At 45.0% G+C, this 18202-nt stretch overlaps 1 protein-coding gene across 1 annotated transcript; it reads right to left on the reverse strand.

The window, feature by feature from the left end:
• Window positions 1–2791: 2791 nt before the first annotated feature.
• Window positions 2792–9042, reverse strand: mex3b (mex-3 RNA binding family member B). Its single transcript, XM_080767270.1, is given in 4 exon segments — window positions 2792–5125; window positions 5128–6268; window positions 6270–6484; window positions 8081–9042. Coding segments are annotated over 4 exon segments (1881 nt in total). The 5' UTR covers window positions 8385–9042; the 3' UTR covers window positions 2792–4904.
• Window positions 9043–18202: the final 9160 nt, after the last annotated feature.

The raw sequence follows: 18202 nt of genomic DNA on the forward strand, positions 1-18202 counted from the left end.
TCATGGTTTAATAATTGACCCGACGGTCCAGACGTGGCCAAAACCATCCTGATCCTGTGAGGAGAAGAGGACACAGAAGACAATAATAATTAATTAGCGATAAAAGGCATGGCCGTGCAGGTCTCCGGCTTCCTCTCACGGCCGACATGGAAAATAATTAGGCCTCCGTGATAATCCTGCTGCCTCCATTTAGTCCCAGTCTCTCCGGCCCTCTTCATTAGAGAGAGAGAGAGAGAGAGAGAGAGAGAGAGGTCAAACGTTCAACACGCCTATTAGCCTCTATGACAACCCAATAACCATCCAACTCCAAAATGTTCATCTTTCAGGAAAAAAAAAAAAACCCATTCGGATGTAAATATAGGTTTTCAATGTAATGATTCCCGGGATGCAAGGATGGTCTTTAGTCCCAGGGACATTTTATGAGTCCCACTTCAACAACGTTAGGAGTCATTTGTTTGTCACATTTGTTTTTACAAATTGCAGCATGTAACTCCCATTACATTTTATATGGTTATAATGTGGTTATATTCATGTAGAATAAAATATTATTATAACTAAAGCTAGAAAAAAAGAACAGTACAGTAGTGCAGTGATACTCAACCTCAGGCCCGCGGGCCACATCAGGCCCGCGGGACCATTATGACTGGCCCACCAATGAAAATCTAAAAAAAGAAGAAAAGAAAATCTGGAAAATGAAATAAAAATAAATAAATCTGAATGAAGTTATCTTTAATTACATTATTATAAGTAATACTATTAGAGTTGTACTATTACTCGAACGAAAATAAAAGCTTGGGGGGGGGGGGGGGAGATGCAATGCAAATGAAAGACATATACTGTGTATCCCTATTCCCTGACATAATTTTATAGCTAAACGGACAGAATTCTATTTTATTTGAATGATGAAACCCAGCTGCCATTAATAGTTGGAAATGGAAATGGAAATTGCGGAAATTGTAATTGCGGAAATTGCGGAAATGGTGGAAATGGAAATTGCGGAAATTGCGGAACTGCGGAAATGGTAATTGCGGAAATTGCGGAAATGGTGGAAATGGAAATTGAGGAAATTGCGGAAATGGTAATTGCGGAAATTGCTCTTCACTTATAGCTATCTATTTTCAGGTAGATTGTTTTATTTTACTCAGTCAGCCATATCACTACTCATTTTTTTTCATGAAAAAGGTCATAGCTGGGTAATCTATTTTCAGGCAAATTGTGTTTATTGTATTTTATTTTACTATTTTACCCATAACAATTTATTTTCTGTTAACCAACTTGCTGGCTGGCAGGCAGGCAGACAGCTACTCATAGACAGGCAGACAGACAGACAGCTACTCATGGAGAATTGGACAGGCAGGCAGTCAGACAGCTACTCATAGACAGGCAGACAGACAGCTACTCATGGAGAATTGGACAGGCAGGCAGACAGCTACTCATGGACAATTGGACAGGCAGGAAGGCAGACAGCTACTCATAGACAGACAGACAGCTACTCATGGACAATTGGACAGGCAGGAAGGCAGACAGCTACTCATAGACAGACAGACAGCTACTCATAGACAATTGGGCAGGCAGGCAGACAGCTACTCATAGACAATTGGACAGGCAGGAAGGCAGACAGCTACTCATAGACAGGCAGACAGACAGCTACTCATGGACAATTAGGCAGGCAGGCAGACAGCTACTCATAGACAGGCAGACAGACAGCTACTCATGGACAATTAGGCAGGCAGGCAGGCAGACAGACAGCTACTCATAGACAGGCAGACAGACAGCTACTCATAGACAGGCAGACAGTAAGACAGCTACTCATTGACAGACAGACAAATAACTACTCATGGACAGACAGGCAGGCAGGCAGGCAAAGAGCTACTCATGTTATGTTATTATGTTATTATAACAGCTACTCATGTTATGTGCAATAATTTGTGCAGTTATGGAAACAGCTCTTTGTGTTTATGCAAGAAAATGTAACACATTTATTTATTTACATATTGTGTGCATGCACATTGTACTTTGATACATTTTGCGAAAATAAAGCAATTGAAAGAGAGAAGTTATCAAGTATCATTAATGTCGTAATTTTATCTACTGGCCCCTGGCCCCTTGCCATTTTTGTAATGTGGCCCACAGGTAAATCTATTTGAGTATCCCTGCAGTAGTGCATCCCGTGGATGCAGAGGTCGTTTTTTATTGCGTCCCTTAACTACAAACTGCGTTTTGGGATGCAGAATGCACCCTATCTCTGGTTAGGGTTAGGTTTAAGGCATTTTGGGCGGGAAACCCTTTTGGTGTTTTAAACATTATGTTATTATTTAGCTATTGAAAAATAGATCTACAAGGTCTGCTATTTTTGAAAAAATCGCGAAAATGTGGCACAAATCTTTGAATTATTTCAGAGCCAACGTTTTCAACTCAAATCTTTGCTTCTGGCGGGGTCCCTGCAACAACATATTTTCAGATGGAGCTCGGCGGCCAATTACATATAATTCTGGGGGTCCTTGACATGAAAATGTATGAGAACGACTGACATAGAAACAGTCAAGTTTCAAGAAAACTGTCATGATATGATTTAGAAGACATTTGTAGAATCGACCTCAGGTCTAAATGGGTTTGCATTTTTGTGAGGTTACAACCCTATACTAGTAGTAAGCGTCCTGTCAGCGCCCATCGAAACCGAGGCTCTGCAAAAAAAAAGGTAGTCGCGTCTCTCTTCACCTTTTAGCAGCGACAAACAAGAGGGAGAAAAGCTGGAAAATCATCATGTAAAAAAACAGCAAGGGACACCTCGTGAATGTACCATTTTTATTGGACTTATATAGAAATACTTAAAAAAAAACATGAAGTAGCACCATTACTTAAGTTTGACTTTTTTCTTTTTTTTCTCCATCATGTAGAACTTTAAATGTCAGAAAAATAAAACTCTTGATACATTTTCAAATCTTGTCTCAGCAAATATAATATTAGTATTCGACCATGAGGTTAAAGGCCCTTTATCATAAAATAAAATATACTTTGTTCTTAAACTTTGCTCAATAAAGTACATTTACGCTCAAGTAACTTCACCTACATATACATAAACAAGTGGTAAACAAAATGTATTAAAATAGAAATACTAAAACTATAGTGGTGCAACAGAAGCCTGTAATTCCCACTGGAATCTAATTCATACAAATTGTTTTAAAAAGCATAAACGGTTCCTTTTCGTTCAACTTACTAAGTTTTTTTTATACATTTCAATGTTTCATAATAATATAGAATAAAATATGCTTTATATTACTGAATAAAAAATATGCTGGGTGAAGCTGATTTTTAAAGACATTTGTTTTTTTTGCTGAACCTGTTAAAAAAAACTCCATCCCAACAACAGAATACTGTCAAACGCGATACACATTTTTGTGGGATTTCGGCTCCACAGTCGTGTGACATTAAAACAATACAGTGATCAATGCCGTTAAGCCGGCCATACTAAAAAATAAACAATATATTTTTTTAAACTCAGCTACAAAAAAAAGAAAAGAAAGTTCATTGAACTTAAATTAAAATATTTGTAAACATCTTTGCGATATGAAATATAATCTTTCAAGTCAAAAAAAGAATAAAATACTTCAATCTGTATTAATGTAATTAATATTTAAAACTTTCAACTTGCAGATTTTTTCTTTTTTGTTGGTTTTTGTTTTATACATATATATGTAGGATATGTCATCGTCGTCGTCATTCTCGCCCCTCACTCGCGCGGTATTCTCTGACCCCCCCCCCCCCCCCCCCCCCAAGCTGCAGTATCTTCGTCTTTAGCAAATCAATCAATAGTCCTGTTTGGCCCTCCAACGTTTCCTACTAGTCATTGATCAGTATATCAGTACATTCGATCAGTGAAACTGGAAGGCTCCGCTAAACAGTCTACACACTGACCTCTGACCTGGGGGGGGGGGGGGGGGGGGGGGGGTCCAGGGGTCATCGTCGATATGGACAAGTGTCTTTGTTAAATAAAGACTTGGCCTTGTCTGTGCAAATAGGTCTTATTTTGATCATACTACCCGATTGCTGAATGCCGCCACATATCCAGCTTTTCCACAGAATATGTACGACACTTATTTTACTTTGACACTACGCGTGTGGCGTGTGTTGGAGTCCAACTAGTACCAGTGGTTCTCAAATGTTATATTTGCAAGGACCCCCATAGGCCATAACTCAAGACAGAGGTGTTCAAATGGAACCAAGCGGACCTGTAAAAAGGGTCCATTTGATTCCATTTTGAACACTCTCAGAGTTACAGACCTGTTATGGTCATTTGGGGCTAGATCTGTTATGTGTTTCAGGTCATTGTGTCCACCCATTGAGTCATTATGTATGTCCACCACAACACAGTGATGACCCCTGACCTGTGGGGGGGGGGGGGTCCCTGGGTCTACACTATGACCTGGGGGGGGGGGGGTCCCTGGGTCACTCTGACCTGGGGGGGGGGGTTCCCTGGCTCAAGACACCACCGCGTCTCGTTACTTCATAAATATCGTGTACAATTCACTAGAACTACCGATTACTATGCTGTAATATTTAAAACATGCATTTAGATGTTGAAAATATTTCCCAAAGCTACAGTACATTATTTAAAAACAAAAAAGTTATGACGGAGCCCTGACAAGGGGTTGTCGGTCCCTTTTCTTTCTTTTCTTTTTTGGATACTGCAGCCTCATACATACATATGTATATTATTTATGTACACGCACTTCCATCGCACAGACAATTTAAATTTTCCCGTTAAAGCAGTACGTTTTGAAGTCTTGTGTCGTCTTGTCTGTCCGTCCGTCCGTTTGTGGCGGTCGCGGAGGGCCTTATTAAAAAAACGGCACGGCGACAGTCAAAAGAGAGAGAACAACGCCATGGCGATCTCTCCGTCGTCATTACGAAAATATACGGATGGCCTGAGTGACGGGGGCGTGGCAGACGGGGCACCGGGGCTCGCCGCGCTCGCAGATGCGGTTGGCGCACTCCATGCAGAACAGGTTGTGGCCGCAGGGGACGAGCGCGGCGATCACCTCGCTCTCGAAGCACACGGAGCAGTCGCGGCTGCCCTTCCGCGACGTGGAACTGGACGAGGACGTCGTGGAGGAGGCCGAGGAGTCGCAGCAGAGGGGGAGGGGCCCCGCGTGGGGGTGAGGAGGGTGGTGAGGCCGCCGCCCAGGGGCAGGGACGCCATGGCGAAGCTGAGGGAGGAGGAGGAGGGGGGGGCGGCGCCCGGGTCGCTGCTGCGCACACGCCGGGCGAGGGCGTGATGATGATGCTCCGGGACGCCGGCGGTGGGCACGTGGAGCGGAGGAGGGGACAGTCTGGGCTGGGGGAGAGGCGTGGCCCTCCGGTGGCCATTGTTGGCGTTGATCACGACGGAAGAAGCGTTGGCATTGGGGAACATGATGGTGGAGGTGGGCGAGCCTCCCGTAGAAGAGGAGGAGGAGGAAGAGGGGGAGGAGGAGGGGCGGCTGCCGTCGTACTGCGAGGACCACAGCAGGCCGGCATGGGGGGGCTGCGGCAGCGGGGGGGCCGGCGTGGGGTCGAACCCCGGCGAGCCTGACGAGGACGACGCCGACGACGAGTCGAAGGTCAGGTCGGCGCAGCAGTCGGGCGAGATCACCTCGCTGCCGTACGTGAAGCCGTTGGCGTTGCCGTGGACGTTGTTGTTGTTGTTATTGTTGCCGTTGTTGTTGTTGTGGTGGGTGTAGCTGAGGGCGGGGCTGGGCGGGCTGTAGTCCGCCATGCTGCGCGTCGAGCCGCCGGTCCCGAAGTACGAGTCCGTGGAGGCGGAGCCCAGCGACGAGGACGAGTCGTTGCGGTAGTTGGAAAAGGGCTTGCGCGTCGTCGCCGCGCTGCTGCCGCCGCCACCCCCGGTCCCGCCGCCGCCGGGCTTGGACCAAAGGGTGCAGGCGTGGCCGTGCAGGTCGAAGCCCACGTCCGTGCCGTTGGCGTGGAAGTCGTTCTCGTCCTGCAGCTCCACCACGCCGCCCGTGCGCACGGCGATGTGCGCCTCGATCTCCTCGCGAGCGCGGTCCACGTTCTCCGGCATGCCCGTCACCTCGAACACGGGCTCCTTGTCACGGCTCGGTGTCACGATGTACGTGTGCGTCTGCTGCTGGATGCGCTTGATGGTGGCGCCCTTGGGCCCCACGACCAGGCCCACCACACGGTACGGCACGCGCACCTGGATGGTGGTCTGGCCGGGCAGGTTGGGCGGGCCGGGGTACCGGCGTCCCGCCACCCCCTCCGCTGCCTCCTACTCCGCTCCCGTTGGTGCCGCCACCGCCGGCGCTGGCGTTTTTGTTCCGTGACGCTCGGATCATGGAGAAGTGCTCGGCTGCCGAGATGATCTCGCGGCGCGCCATGGCCACGTCCTCCCGCCGGCCCGTCACCACGAACACCGGCTCCTCGCCGCGCACCGGCGTCTTGATGTAGGTGTTGGTCTTCGCTCGCAGCGCCTTGATCTTACAACCTGAGGGAAAGAAACGGCAACAAGACGACAAAGGTGAATGTGAGGACACGACCCAGACGATAATAATAACAATAACACATGGGTCAAAAACATGCGAGGGGGTTTACATTGTTGCTTATGTGCAACTCAAAACAGCTGGCGGGTGTTTATTATTTTCCTCTCCGTATAGAGCCGGGGGACTCTGAAATAAAATAAGTGGGGGGGGGAACCCAACCAACCCTTTTTAGAGAAGAATAAATTCAAACCACATGCTCTACTACCGTCCACACACACACACACACACACACACACACACAGTGGCTTGTGTCAGAAAATAGCACACACAAAAAAAGGGACTGCCGGGTGGACAAATCCCTAGTAATGTCCGGGCAGAAGCGTTCATCTTATCTAGTTTCATCCGTTAGTTTCTAAAAGAGGATTAATATGGCATTTGGGGTAGGGCTACTTTATTATCACCTTAAATTTCTTGACAACATGGCTGCATAAAGTTGCATTCTTCTTCTAAACGCCCTCCCGGTGAGCGAGCACACACATGCACACGCACACACACACACACACACACACACACACACACACACACAGGCAGGCAGAGCAGCAGAGCCACTAGGCTAAGTGGGACAGTGATATAACCTGACAAAGGGAGCGGAGGAGGAGGAACACACACAACAAATAAAACAACCTTAAGTTGTTTTGTATCGCCCTACAATAATAATGTCACAACTTGCCCCTCTCTATCGGAACGGGATGGCACGAATTTAGTACAAAAGGTACCCCCAATAGAAACAAGCCAATTAATAGGCTTTCTTGGATAAATCATTTTAGCAGACCTTGTTATGCTTGTCCATGAAAACGTGTTATACAGTATTCAATCAATCAATCAGGCCCTATCTGAACAGCATGTTATTTACGTTTTGCTGGGCAGAGAGAGGCAATGTTGCACTGCAGGCAGGGAGGGGGAAAGAATTGGCAAAACATCCCTTTAGCAGCAGTCAGACCTTGTATTGAACTGTACTTCTCATGTGCTTGTCTGTGCAAACTGTTAATACAGTATCCAATCAGTCAAGTGCATGTTTTTTAATGTGTTTTGCTTCTGGGCATATATTATATTCACAGAGAGCTGTGAATATAAAGTAACAGTGGTGTTGCAGACAGGGAGGGGGAAACCTAGACAGGACCTTGTGTTGTAATGTTCCCTGTGCTTAATGTCCATGCAAACTACTAAAGTATTCAATCAATCAAATATTATTTTGTACTGTTGTATTTTTTGCTGGGCAGAGAGAGAGAGGGGGGCATTTGGTGTTGCAGGGAGGAGGGGTAAAGACTTGGGCATCATGTAATGTAACCCAGCACCTCCAGCTGTGGTCTGGCTCGCCCAGCCAGCTACAGGCAACACTGACTGAACTGATAGCCTCTTTTCGGGACCCTTTGTTACCGTTCCCGTCGGTACCGACGTCCCAAATACAGAAACGGTAACCAAGGGTCCCGAGAGGGGCTACACTGACTGGACTGCACTGAAGCAGCCATGCTCTACTGCCTGAGAGTGAGACGAACAAAGGGTCTTTCTTTCTTCTTTAAACACAACACAAACACACGCACCTTGTCGGCCCACGATCTCGGCGACGTGCTCGGAGCTCGGCACGGGCACGCACTCCGTCATGTTGACGCTCTTCTTCCCCCCCGCACCCCCCCTGCAGCCGGCGGGGTCGTTGTCGTCGTGGTGGAGGTGGTGGTACAGCAGGGGGTCCAGGTGGTCGTTGTCCAGGCCGAGGAGAGAGAGCTGGTCCAGGGCGATTTGCAGGGCTCTCTGCTCGTCCAGCGCCGCGTCTCCTCCTCCTCCCCCGCCACCACCTCCTCCCGGTCCGCCGCTCCGCTCCATGTCGGCGAAAAGCGAGCTGGGCATCTTTGTCTGAGGAGGAGCGACTTTATTCTTGCCAGAAGAGAGTGAAGTGGTGTGTTGTTGTTGTTGTGGTGGTGGGATCTCCTGGGATCCAGTGGGGGAGAATCAGGACCAAGACAAAGACAGACAGGGGGAAATAAGGAAGGAGGGTAAGAAGAAAGAAGGAGTGATCAGGGGGGGAGGAGGGGACCCGGTGTTCTTTCTTCAAGCCACACTGGCTGGCTGTGCAAATCACTGCTTCCTTCTCTCCTCCTGACTGACGGAGAAAAAAAACACACACCAAACCAACCAGTGGAAGAAAGGGGAAAAAAGAAAATCCTACAAGTCTTCCTTCCCTTCCTTGCAGTTCCAATCCAATCCTGTCCAAAAAAGACAAAGAAAGGGCTTCTCTCTCTCTCTCGTATTATCCAGACCCCCAAGAAGACGCGTGTTCGTTGTACTTGTGTTGTTGTTAGAGTCGCTCCCAGTCCAGACAATGCGTTTATAATATGTTATTATTCCTTCATTTCTCAGCAGTTCGTGTCTTGTCAGTAGTGTGTATATATTCCTTCCGTTATTGTTCAGTTCACAGTACAGTACATACATACAGCCCCTCCCCGGCTCGGCAAGGCTCGGCTCGGCTCACACTCACTCTACTCAGCTCTTTTCTGTGTGTCTGTGTCTGTCTGATTCTGACTCTAGTGCTGCTGCAAAGAGCCAGACAACACTACTGGAGGGGGGGGGGGGGTGACGTCGTCTCTACTGCCAGGGGTAGAGTGGTTGCCAGATGTTTGAGTGAGGAATAAGCACCTGGGGTTCTGTGATGAATGAAAACAAACCCAAAAAGAAGGAGCCGTTATTATTATTATTATTATTATTATTATTATTATTATTATATTACCAGTAAGACGCCCTGAAAGTACGTTTTAACAGCGGGCGAGCATCGGCCGACACATCGCCCAGTCGCCCGTTATCGCCCAAAAATAAATATTTGTATCTCTTCGGACGGTCCCTGCGACATACTAGCGTCATATCCAGGGGGTGTACTTCACTACATCAAGCTGCCTCACACTGCCTACAGAAACAGGAGATAGGCTCCTGCCCTGGCTCGGGCAAGGCTACTTATCTCTTCGGACGACATTGCCCCGCCCACTTTTCGACCATCGCCTCTTCGCCTGCTATCGCCGGTAGTCGCCAGTAGGGTCCCATAGACAGTAGGGTCCCATAGACAAATTAATGCACTTCCGGAAAATTCGTCTGGCTGTCGCCCGCTGTTAAAACGTACTGTAAGTGTCGCCTAACGGACGGACAGGGTTTCATAGTAATCTGGTCGCAATTATTGTTATTATTAGGCCAGGCGCACAGTGCACACACATGCATCGGATATTTTGAAATAGCATAATAGAAGAGCAATATTTGAAGTTAAACATTTCAACATAATCATCTGTTACAGGGGTGACAAACTACATTTTGATGGGGGGGGGGGGGGGCATGGTCAACTATATTTGTGGTGCATCTGGGCATTGACGTCATAGAGCGCACTGAGTGTGGCTTATTTACGAACGACCAGTTCGTAAATACTTGGCACACCCGGGACGCAGTGCAATAGATTTTGTACTACAACGCACCCACCATAAGCGAACGACAAGAGGGCACACCATTGCGCTCAGTGCAAATTCCCAAACACACCCTTAAATACAACTTGGGGGTGCTTGACATAAAAAATATTTGAGAACCACTGCTGTAAACAACATTTAGGAAGGAAGCCCAAATAAGCACTTTAGATTAAAATCCCCCCCCCCCCCCCCCCCCACCCAAAAACGCAAACAGCAACTAGTACCAAGTCCAATTGTATTACAAGCAAGTTCACAGAAAAAAACCAAGACAAAGTCGCTTATACTAAGCGGACATGGCAACACTTCCAGGGCAGGGACGGTGCAGTACACTCAACATTTGCATATCCGAGAGCTGATTGGCTGGACATGTGGAAATGGGAGGTGGCTAATGCGAAACGACCCGGCGTGGCTGAAACACACTCCCTCCTTTGTTGTCTCTGCCTCTCCCTCTCTCTCTATCCTAAATCAAACCGCATGCCCTCAAAAACACCACAGAGAGAAGATAAGAAGAGGGTTGATTTTTGGTTGACTTTGTTTTGGAAGAACTTGAATATAAATTATATATATAGCACCGACCCGACCGGGTGATGTTTTGCCTGAGTGAAAAAAAACACAACAACGATGGAAATGAAAAATCAGTCACTGTGTAAGGAATGAGGTCATACTCGATCATATGTAGGTTATGTCAGCAGACATGAGACAGACTATAGGCTGCTGCTGCTGGGGGAAATGGGACTACGCAAAGATTATAAGAATTCTTAGTGTCCATAGCCTATGTTTATTTAGCTAGTTCATAAAACAGCAGCCCCATTGTGTGTTCTTTGTTGTGTAAACTCAGGTATCTGTGGGGGCCTACCTTAATTTACAATTTAGTCATTTAGCAGACACTCTTAATCCAGAGCGATTTACATTAAGCAATAACAAAAACATGTCAATACTTTATTTGTTTATTTTTTGTTTATTTACACCGGATATTAGTACAGTTGCTATAGTCCTCACAAGAAGCACAAAGCGGAAAACAGACAGGCAAACAGTGGAACACATTTACATAACATTATAGGGAACACAGCATACAAAAATAAATACACCTAAAATAATCATGAATGGTTGCAGATTTTTAAAGGAGGGAAATGTAGCACAATCCCTTATACGCAATACATCATATAGGCCTACATAAAAATAGTTATCATGAATCATACATAAGATGAGATTCATTACTCATTATTATTATTCATTACTTTCCAATTTTCAAGCCTTTTAATTACTACATATTGGATCCAAATATTGTATTTGTTTACTTTGCTAGCTTTATTTGAAAGCTTTACTAGTTAGGCTACTTTGTAGATTTGAATTATTATTACCAAACAAAACATATAGGCTTATTCACTTCAGCCCTACATTACTATACATACCCTATACAGTTATTTGAAAATAGCCAATCTACAAGCTCACCTCACGGCTTGTAGAACGACATGAAGAAAATGTTTTTGTTAGTGACCATATGCATTTAGTTATTTCATAAAACAGCTGCAGCCCATTATGTTCTTTGTTGTGTAGCTAATCTACATGTGGGCTACTGTTACTAAGGTGTTAAAATGGAATTACCTTCACAGCTATAGTTCACACACAATAGCCTGTCCTTCAACATGCAGGAGACATGTATGCTTCAAGAACCTCCCTCAACCTCAGCGTGTCACTGTCACCCCGGCCTGGATGAATCACAAAACATCTCTCTCTGCTGTCGGGAGGAAACCACCTAACTCCAAAATGTTCATTTTTCAGGAAAGGAAAAAAAAAAAATTGGAAATTTAGAAAACCCTTATATTTTTCAAACAAAGCAATACTGCCTCATCAAAGTTGGTGTTGTAACTATATTGTCAATTACTTGCATGAGAGGTGGTGGAGTTAGTTGCTTTAGCAGACAGTTTGAGGGTCCAATGGAGTTAAGAGGTTTTGTCCAAAGCGTCTTTTTACTACTTTCCATTATTATTTTCAAAACAACACACAGACGTAAAGGGTGTTCAAAAGCACTGATTCATGCAAAAAAAAAAAAAAAAACTCAACAATGGAGTTAAGAGGTTTCCTCCCGACAGCAACGTTATGCAGGATATCCCAAGTTTTCAAATGTATATACATGTAGCCTATATTAGAAAAAAACATAATTTGAAAATAGCAGATCTATACAACATTCAACACATTGTGGGCTTGTATTTCCAGATGGCCGAAATGTGGTTAATGTATGTTTTGTAATAATAATCAAAACCTATACAAAGTAACTAGTAGCTAAAGTTTTCAAATAATTGCAGTGTAGTACAATATTTGTACAAACTACAAAATATTGTACAAAAATACCTGAACACTTTTACTTATAAGTACAGAACTTGAGTAAATGTACTTAGTTACTCCACACTGCCGCACAGTGCAGCCCAACTAAAACGTGGTCTTTTGTGCACCACAGCAGCGGCGCGGAGAGCCCCGCCCCTCCCCTCAGGAGGACGGGCCGGGCCTGCTCACTTCGTCCACACAAAGGGGATTTCAAACCGAGTCAAAGCCATTGAGGAGAAGCACTCTGCTTTGTCACCTCGCTCCTGGAGCACAATGCGTATGCAAATACAGAACCAAGCGGACCCCGGGGAGGACCTATGGATGCCGCCCCACCCCCTGACACACACTCACACGCGCGCACGCACACACACACACACACACACACACACGCCACACATATCCCCATGGTCATTTCTCGTTCAAATGTAAACTGTCGATTCAAAGAGATGTGTACACTTGCACACATGCACACAAGTAATTATTTCATTGTGCTTCGGGAATGTGAACATACTGTATGTGGCCGCCCTATATAGCCTATAATGTTTACATTGTCAAAGCATGTGAAATACCAAAAGATGTGTGCGTACAAATTAAATAAGCCTTGAACAAAATACATGTGTAAACACTATAGAGCCCTGTGTAACATTGTAACGTTGCGATTAATATATGGAAAATGTAATAGCAAATAGAAAGGGTGGGCTGTAATATGACTAGAAAGGTCTATATGTCGCAGTGCGATCTCAGTGACACACACACACACGCGCGCGCGCGCACTCTGTAATCGGTCCATCGCATCACGGAAAGGGAAACTGCGAACTGCCACAAAGCTGGGTTGAAAAACACAGAGGTAAAGTCAGTGATGTCACGTATCGTGGCCCCAAAGCACAGGCTTAAACAGCACTTCCGTATACATCACAGTCTATATGACTTGGCCAACCGAACAGCACACAAAGCTTTGCGCCCTTCTCAATTGTATATAATTTGTATATAATTGGTTTAATTTGCATATAATTGGTTTAATTTGTATATAATTCGTTGCTGTCGGGAGGAAACCTATACTAAGTCCATTTTAGAGGTTTTTTTTTTTTTTTTTGCATAAATCAGTGCTATTGAACACCCTGTGTGTTTCGAAAATATTGAACCAATGGAATGTAGTAAAAAGTGCTTTGGACAAAATCACATAACTCCATTGGACCCTCAAACTGCTAAAGCAACTAACTCCACCACATCTCCCCCTCTCATGGAAGTCATTGGCAATCTATAAAGTCACAACACAACTTTGATGAGGCACTATTGCTTTGTTATAAGTAGGGCCTAAAGATAACTTTGTTTTTAATAAATGTATGTAAAGGTGTAGTACTGCATATGCAGTAGATTAAGATCAGCACAGTGCAGTAGTAAGAGACAGTCCTTGTGGTTCTATTCCATCAGCGCAGTGCAGAGTGCAGACAGTGCTGGAATAGAGACAGTTCTTAAGGCTGTGCTTTTCGCTCACAAACCTTGCTGCTGCTGCTGCTGCTATGTTTACACTTTGCTGTACTTCACCCTGCAGCAGCACGGATATGGCCTTTTTTTTGGGCATGTTTTCAAGTAATATTTCTGGGTGTCTCTGATGTCTCGGTTCAGTTTGGCAGGTAGTTAAATAATGCAGCTCTGTTTCCACCACGTTTTGTGTGCAGTAGTAGGTGCACACACACACACACACACACACACAGTGTGTTTCTTCCCTCGGGAGCCAGGTCTGCCTGTGGCGGCCTGCCTCCCCCCCCCCCCCCCCCCCCCCGAATCGATGGCAAGGCTGTGTGGGTGGCTGCATTCTGTAAATTATCTGCATTGCTATTCATCAGTAGTGGTAAAAAAGTAAAATGCAGGTGCGAATTTGCACGCTCCACTACCGACGACCGTAAAGACGACTCTAAACACAATGATTCGATACCTCCTAGCGACCTTGCTAGCGACCTAGTCATGATTGGCTGCCTCCTAAGCCAATGGGAGGCTTTCTTCTTTCGTGTATCATCAGATGGCCAACTCAGTGTCATACAGCCATGCTCTCGTCTCCTCCAGTCCTAAGTCAACTCAGTGTCATACAGCCATGCTCTCGTCTCCTCCGGTAATAAGTCAACTCAGTGTCATGTATGGCATGTCTTCTCTTTTTACACCACCCAGAGCCAGAGTCACAGAGTTATGCAAACTCCGTTAACTTCATGGGGCCAGTTCTACATAGACTTCTATTGAGAATGGGGACAACAAATAGAGATAAGTCCTGGACCAGAAGTAGGCAGAAATCGCGTTCGACCCAGGCAACAGCAGCTTTAATGATCTTAAATCCCTTTATTTTAGATAGTTTTGTAGTAATCGTACAACATAAACATTACAGAGACTTTAGTTGTTACTGTACAATACTTTAAAACAGTTGGCATTTCCAACTCCAGCTTGTCTCAGTTCAGGCTGCATGAAGAGTGCTCGAGCGCTCGGTTTCTTCCCCCTCAATATCGTAACTCTTCTACTCAGCCGTCTCCCACGACTGTTTCCAGGATGCTGCCAGCCAGGTGTCTCTGGACAAGTACTCAGGAATAGACTGTATAGCATCTCTTGTGCTGCCTTGTTGGAGGGATGGCGAGAGTGGTGCCGGTGTGGGAGTCGGCATAAAAACCCATACTCTGAAAGAACACTGCAACGTGGAGTAGGTGGTAACAGTTAAGCTAACATGAGCTAATTAGGAGCTATAGGAGAGCCATAACAAACAACAAAAGAAATGTCGGAAATGACCGAAAACTAGCTTGTTGCACCTGGCAGTTATGTTAGAGTAAAAGTTCTGGTATCAGAATGTACTTAACGTACCAAAAGTATAAGTTATCATTATGCAGAATGTCTCATATCACGTTTACAAATTTAAAATGTAGGCCTAGAAAAAAACCTAGCAGATCTGCAAGCTTGTAGATCGGCTATTTTCAAAAGGCCAAAACCCAAATTTATTTTTTTTACTACAAGCTAGTAACTAAGGTTTTTAAATAATTGTAGTGGTGTAGAAGTACTGAAAAGTACGGTTGTACTTGAGTTAAATGTACTTATACTATGATGTTTTCTGTTAATCCTACATCTCCCTCCTTTCCTCTGATGTCTACACAGTAGCCTACACAAGGCCCCTTAACTCATTAAAACCTGGAATGCACCTGTATAAATATAAAACAGAAATATTTGGTATTGGGTAAGACTGGCGTTATGTATCTTTCACTGCTTTGTCTCAACCATTACTCAATGGCTCTGGTCTCAGCCACCGCGGTGGATATTTTGACACTCCGTATTTATTTATTTTTTATGTTGCCACTACTGTTGGAGCAGCCATAAACTACACAGGTTCATCTCGATGTTCTGGACATCTTTGTAATGTTAGTGTTAGTAAAAAAGCAGGTAAAAGAGTAAAGTTTGAGGCAAACTAACATCAGTCACTCTGCCGTTCACTGCAGTGGAAGAGATGCGCCTGGTGAGGGTTTAAACCCTGCAGCTACGTCGAGTCCGCCTACAGGAAATACGTAGGCTGCGACCATGAAACCGCTACGGAATCGGTCTATAGGTTCGTAGACGACACGCCCTCCCCTGTCTATGTTGTATAGATCCAAATAACTGGGTTAGAGACGTCTCCCTCTCTGACACGTCAGACACAGGTCTGGGTTAGACAGAGAGAGAGCTGGGATAAGCCTTTTCTTCCTCATTAAAAGGCGAACGGATAATCGCCTTTAAGCAGCTGCCTATAGTTGTCTGCTAGTGCACAGTGCCTGGTCCTGGTCCTGGTCGGTCGGTCTGTCTGTCTGTCTGGGAGTATATCACCCTGTACAGGTATTGCAGCCAATGGGAGTCTGGACATGGACGCACCTGCAGTAAGGCAATCAACAGAAGCTTTTAAATAGCTGACGCCCAAGCTGACTGGTGAGTCAGTTTGGAGTACTAATGGAGGAGTGAGGAAGCAGGAATCACTCTGTCCATGAGGAGGCTGGTATGAGGGATATCTCACAAGTGAGTACAAGACTTAACTCAAACCTATGGACCCACTTGGATGAGCTGTGCGTGTATTGTGGCTCACCTGCTCTCGTTCTCTCTCCCTCCCTCCTAGGCCGACTGAACTCCACAAGGGAGAGCCTACAGCACTCTCCCCACCTGAATACATTAGTCACTAGCTCTCTCTCTGCTCTGCCCACAGGACTGTGCATAGAAGCCCAAGCCCCTGACAGGAGGAACCCTAAGTTGACGTTTTGCCCCGTTTTCCCCTTTCCCTAACAAGTTAATAAAAGACAATTTAAGTTACATTTTGAATCTGACTCTTATTTTATTGTGAATCTTGCCTATTCTCTCCTGGGTTGCCACAGTTAACACAATGTTTATGTTTGCACAGCACCCTCAAAGCTGGACATAGGAGGATCTAGCGCCCCTCAAAAAATGACACTTGTGTGAAGTGAGGGGCGCCCACTGTTTTTCTATCGGCCACATGATGTCTTGCGTCATTTAGTGCCCCATAACAAACAGTAAAGTCCATAGACTTGACTGTCAACTTATTTATGCCATAAGTGCTCTGAAGGAATATAATAATCACACATCTGTGTGAAGTGAGGGGCGCTAATATATTAAAGTCTAACTCATGTTGATTAGGTGATATAATGGTGATGTGAAACAAACGGTGCAAACACAAACATTAAACGCCATTATCAATAAAGAGACAATATGACGTAAATGGCAGATTATGACGTAAACTTTCCCTTCATTGTCAATGGCGTTTACAAAACAAACATTGAACCAAAGACAACCATTAAACCTAAAAAATCCCATACATTTGGCTGCCATATATGACGTAACCTTCAAAAGCCATACATTGGAGGAAATAGCGCCCCTTAAAACAACATAATTCCCTTGAATGGATTCAAGAAACATTCCAAATATTCACATTTCAAAGGGACAGAGAGCAATGAAGGAAGTCACTGTTTGCCTAGCTCAAGAATTAACTTTTACACACACACACACACACACACACACACACACACACCAAGCTGTTTAGTTACGTAACCCAATTATGCATTTTGATGTGTACGCCATAACTGTAGCAGCATGTGTAGATATTATTGGTCAGTGGTGGAAAAGCACTCACATGTTATCAATACTGCAGATTAGAAATGTTCTTGTACCCAACCCAACGGGTCCATTTGGTTCCATTTGTACACTCTCAGAGTTAAATTAACATTGATTTCATGATATAAATTGAGGTCTCAGTCTAGAGATAGAAATGCCATTCAATGGGGAGTCCGTAGACATATCAAACTGGGGGTCCTTGAAATGAAAATGCTTGGAAATCACAGCTAGAGCCGTAAATATCTTCTCTTATCAGGTCCCTGGCATATATTTTCAAATGGGTTTTAATGGCAGTTAATGGCAGGCTAATGAGTGTCATTTTGGGAGTCCTTGACATGGAAAAAGTGTGGGAACCACTGATGTAGAGAGTGCATAACTCTAAAACAATCAGGTTTATTGACAGTCAAGGGTTAAAACTGAAAGCAGACAAAAAGGCATAATGGAAAATGTAAACAACTTGCGCATGTAACTTAAAATACTCATCTAACTCTTGCATTTACATATCCACCGATCCATCCATCTTCCCTAACCCTAACCCAACAGCTCCACCAGAGAGCTCCAGACTTCCCTCTCCACAGCAACATTAGTAACTTAATTCTGGGGGATCCCGAGGCAATATCAGGGAGATGCACCGAATATTCAGACAGCAAAACTACTTTTGGTAGTCGGACTAATGGTTGTCTGACTATTGGAATAGAGGGACTGTTGGTTGTCTGACTATTGGCCAGACTATTGGCTGTCGGACTATTAGTTGTCGGACAATTGTTTGTTGGACTATTGGTC

The sequence above is a fragment of the Protomyctophum bolini genome, assembly GCF_963924005.1.
Source record: "Protomyctophum bolini genome assembly, chromosome: 1".
Taxonomy (NCBI): Eukaryota; Metazoa; Chordata; class Actinopteri; order Myctophiformes; family Myctophidae; genus Protomyctophum; species Protomyctophum bolini.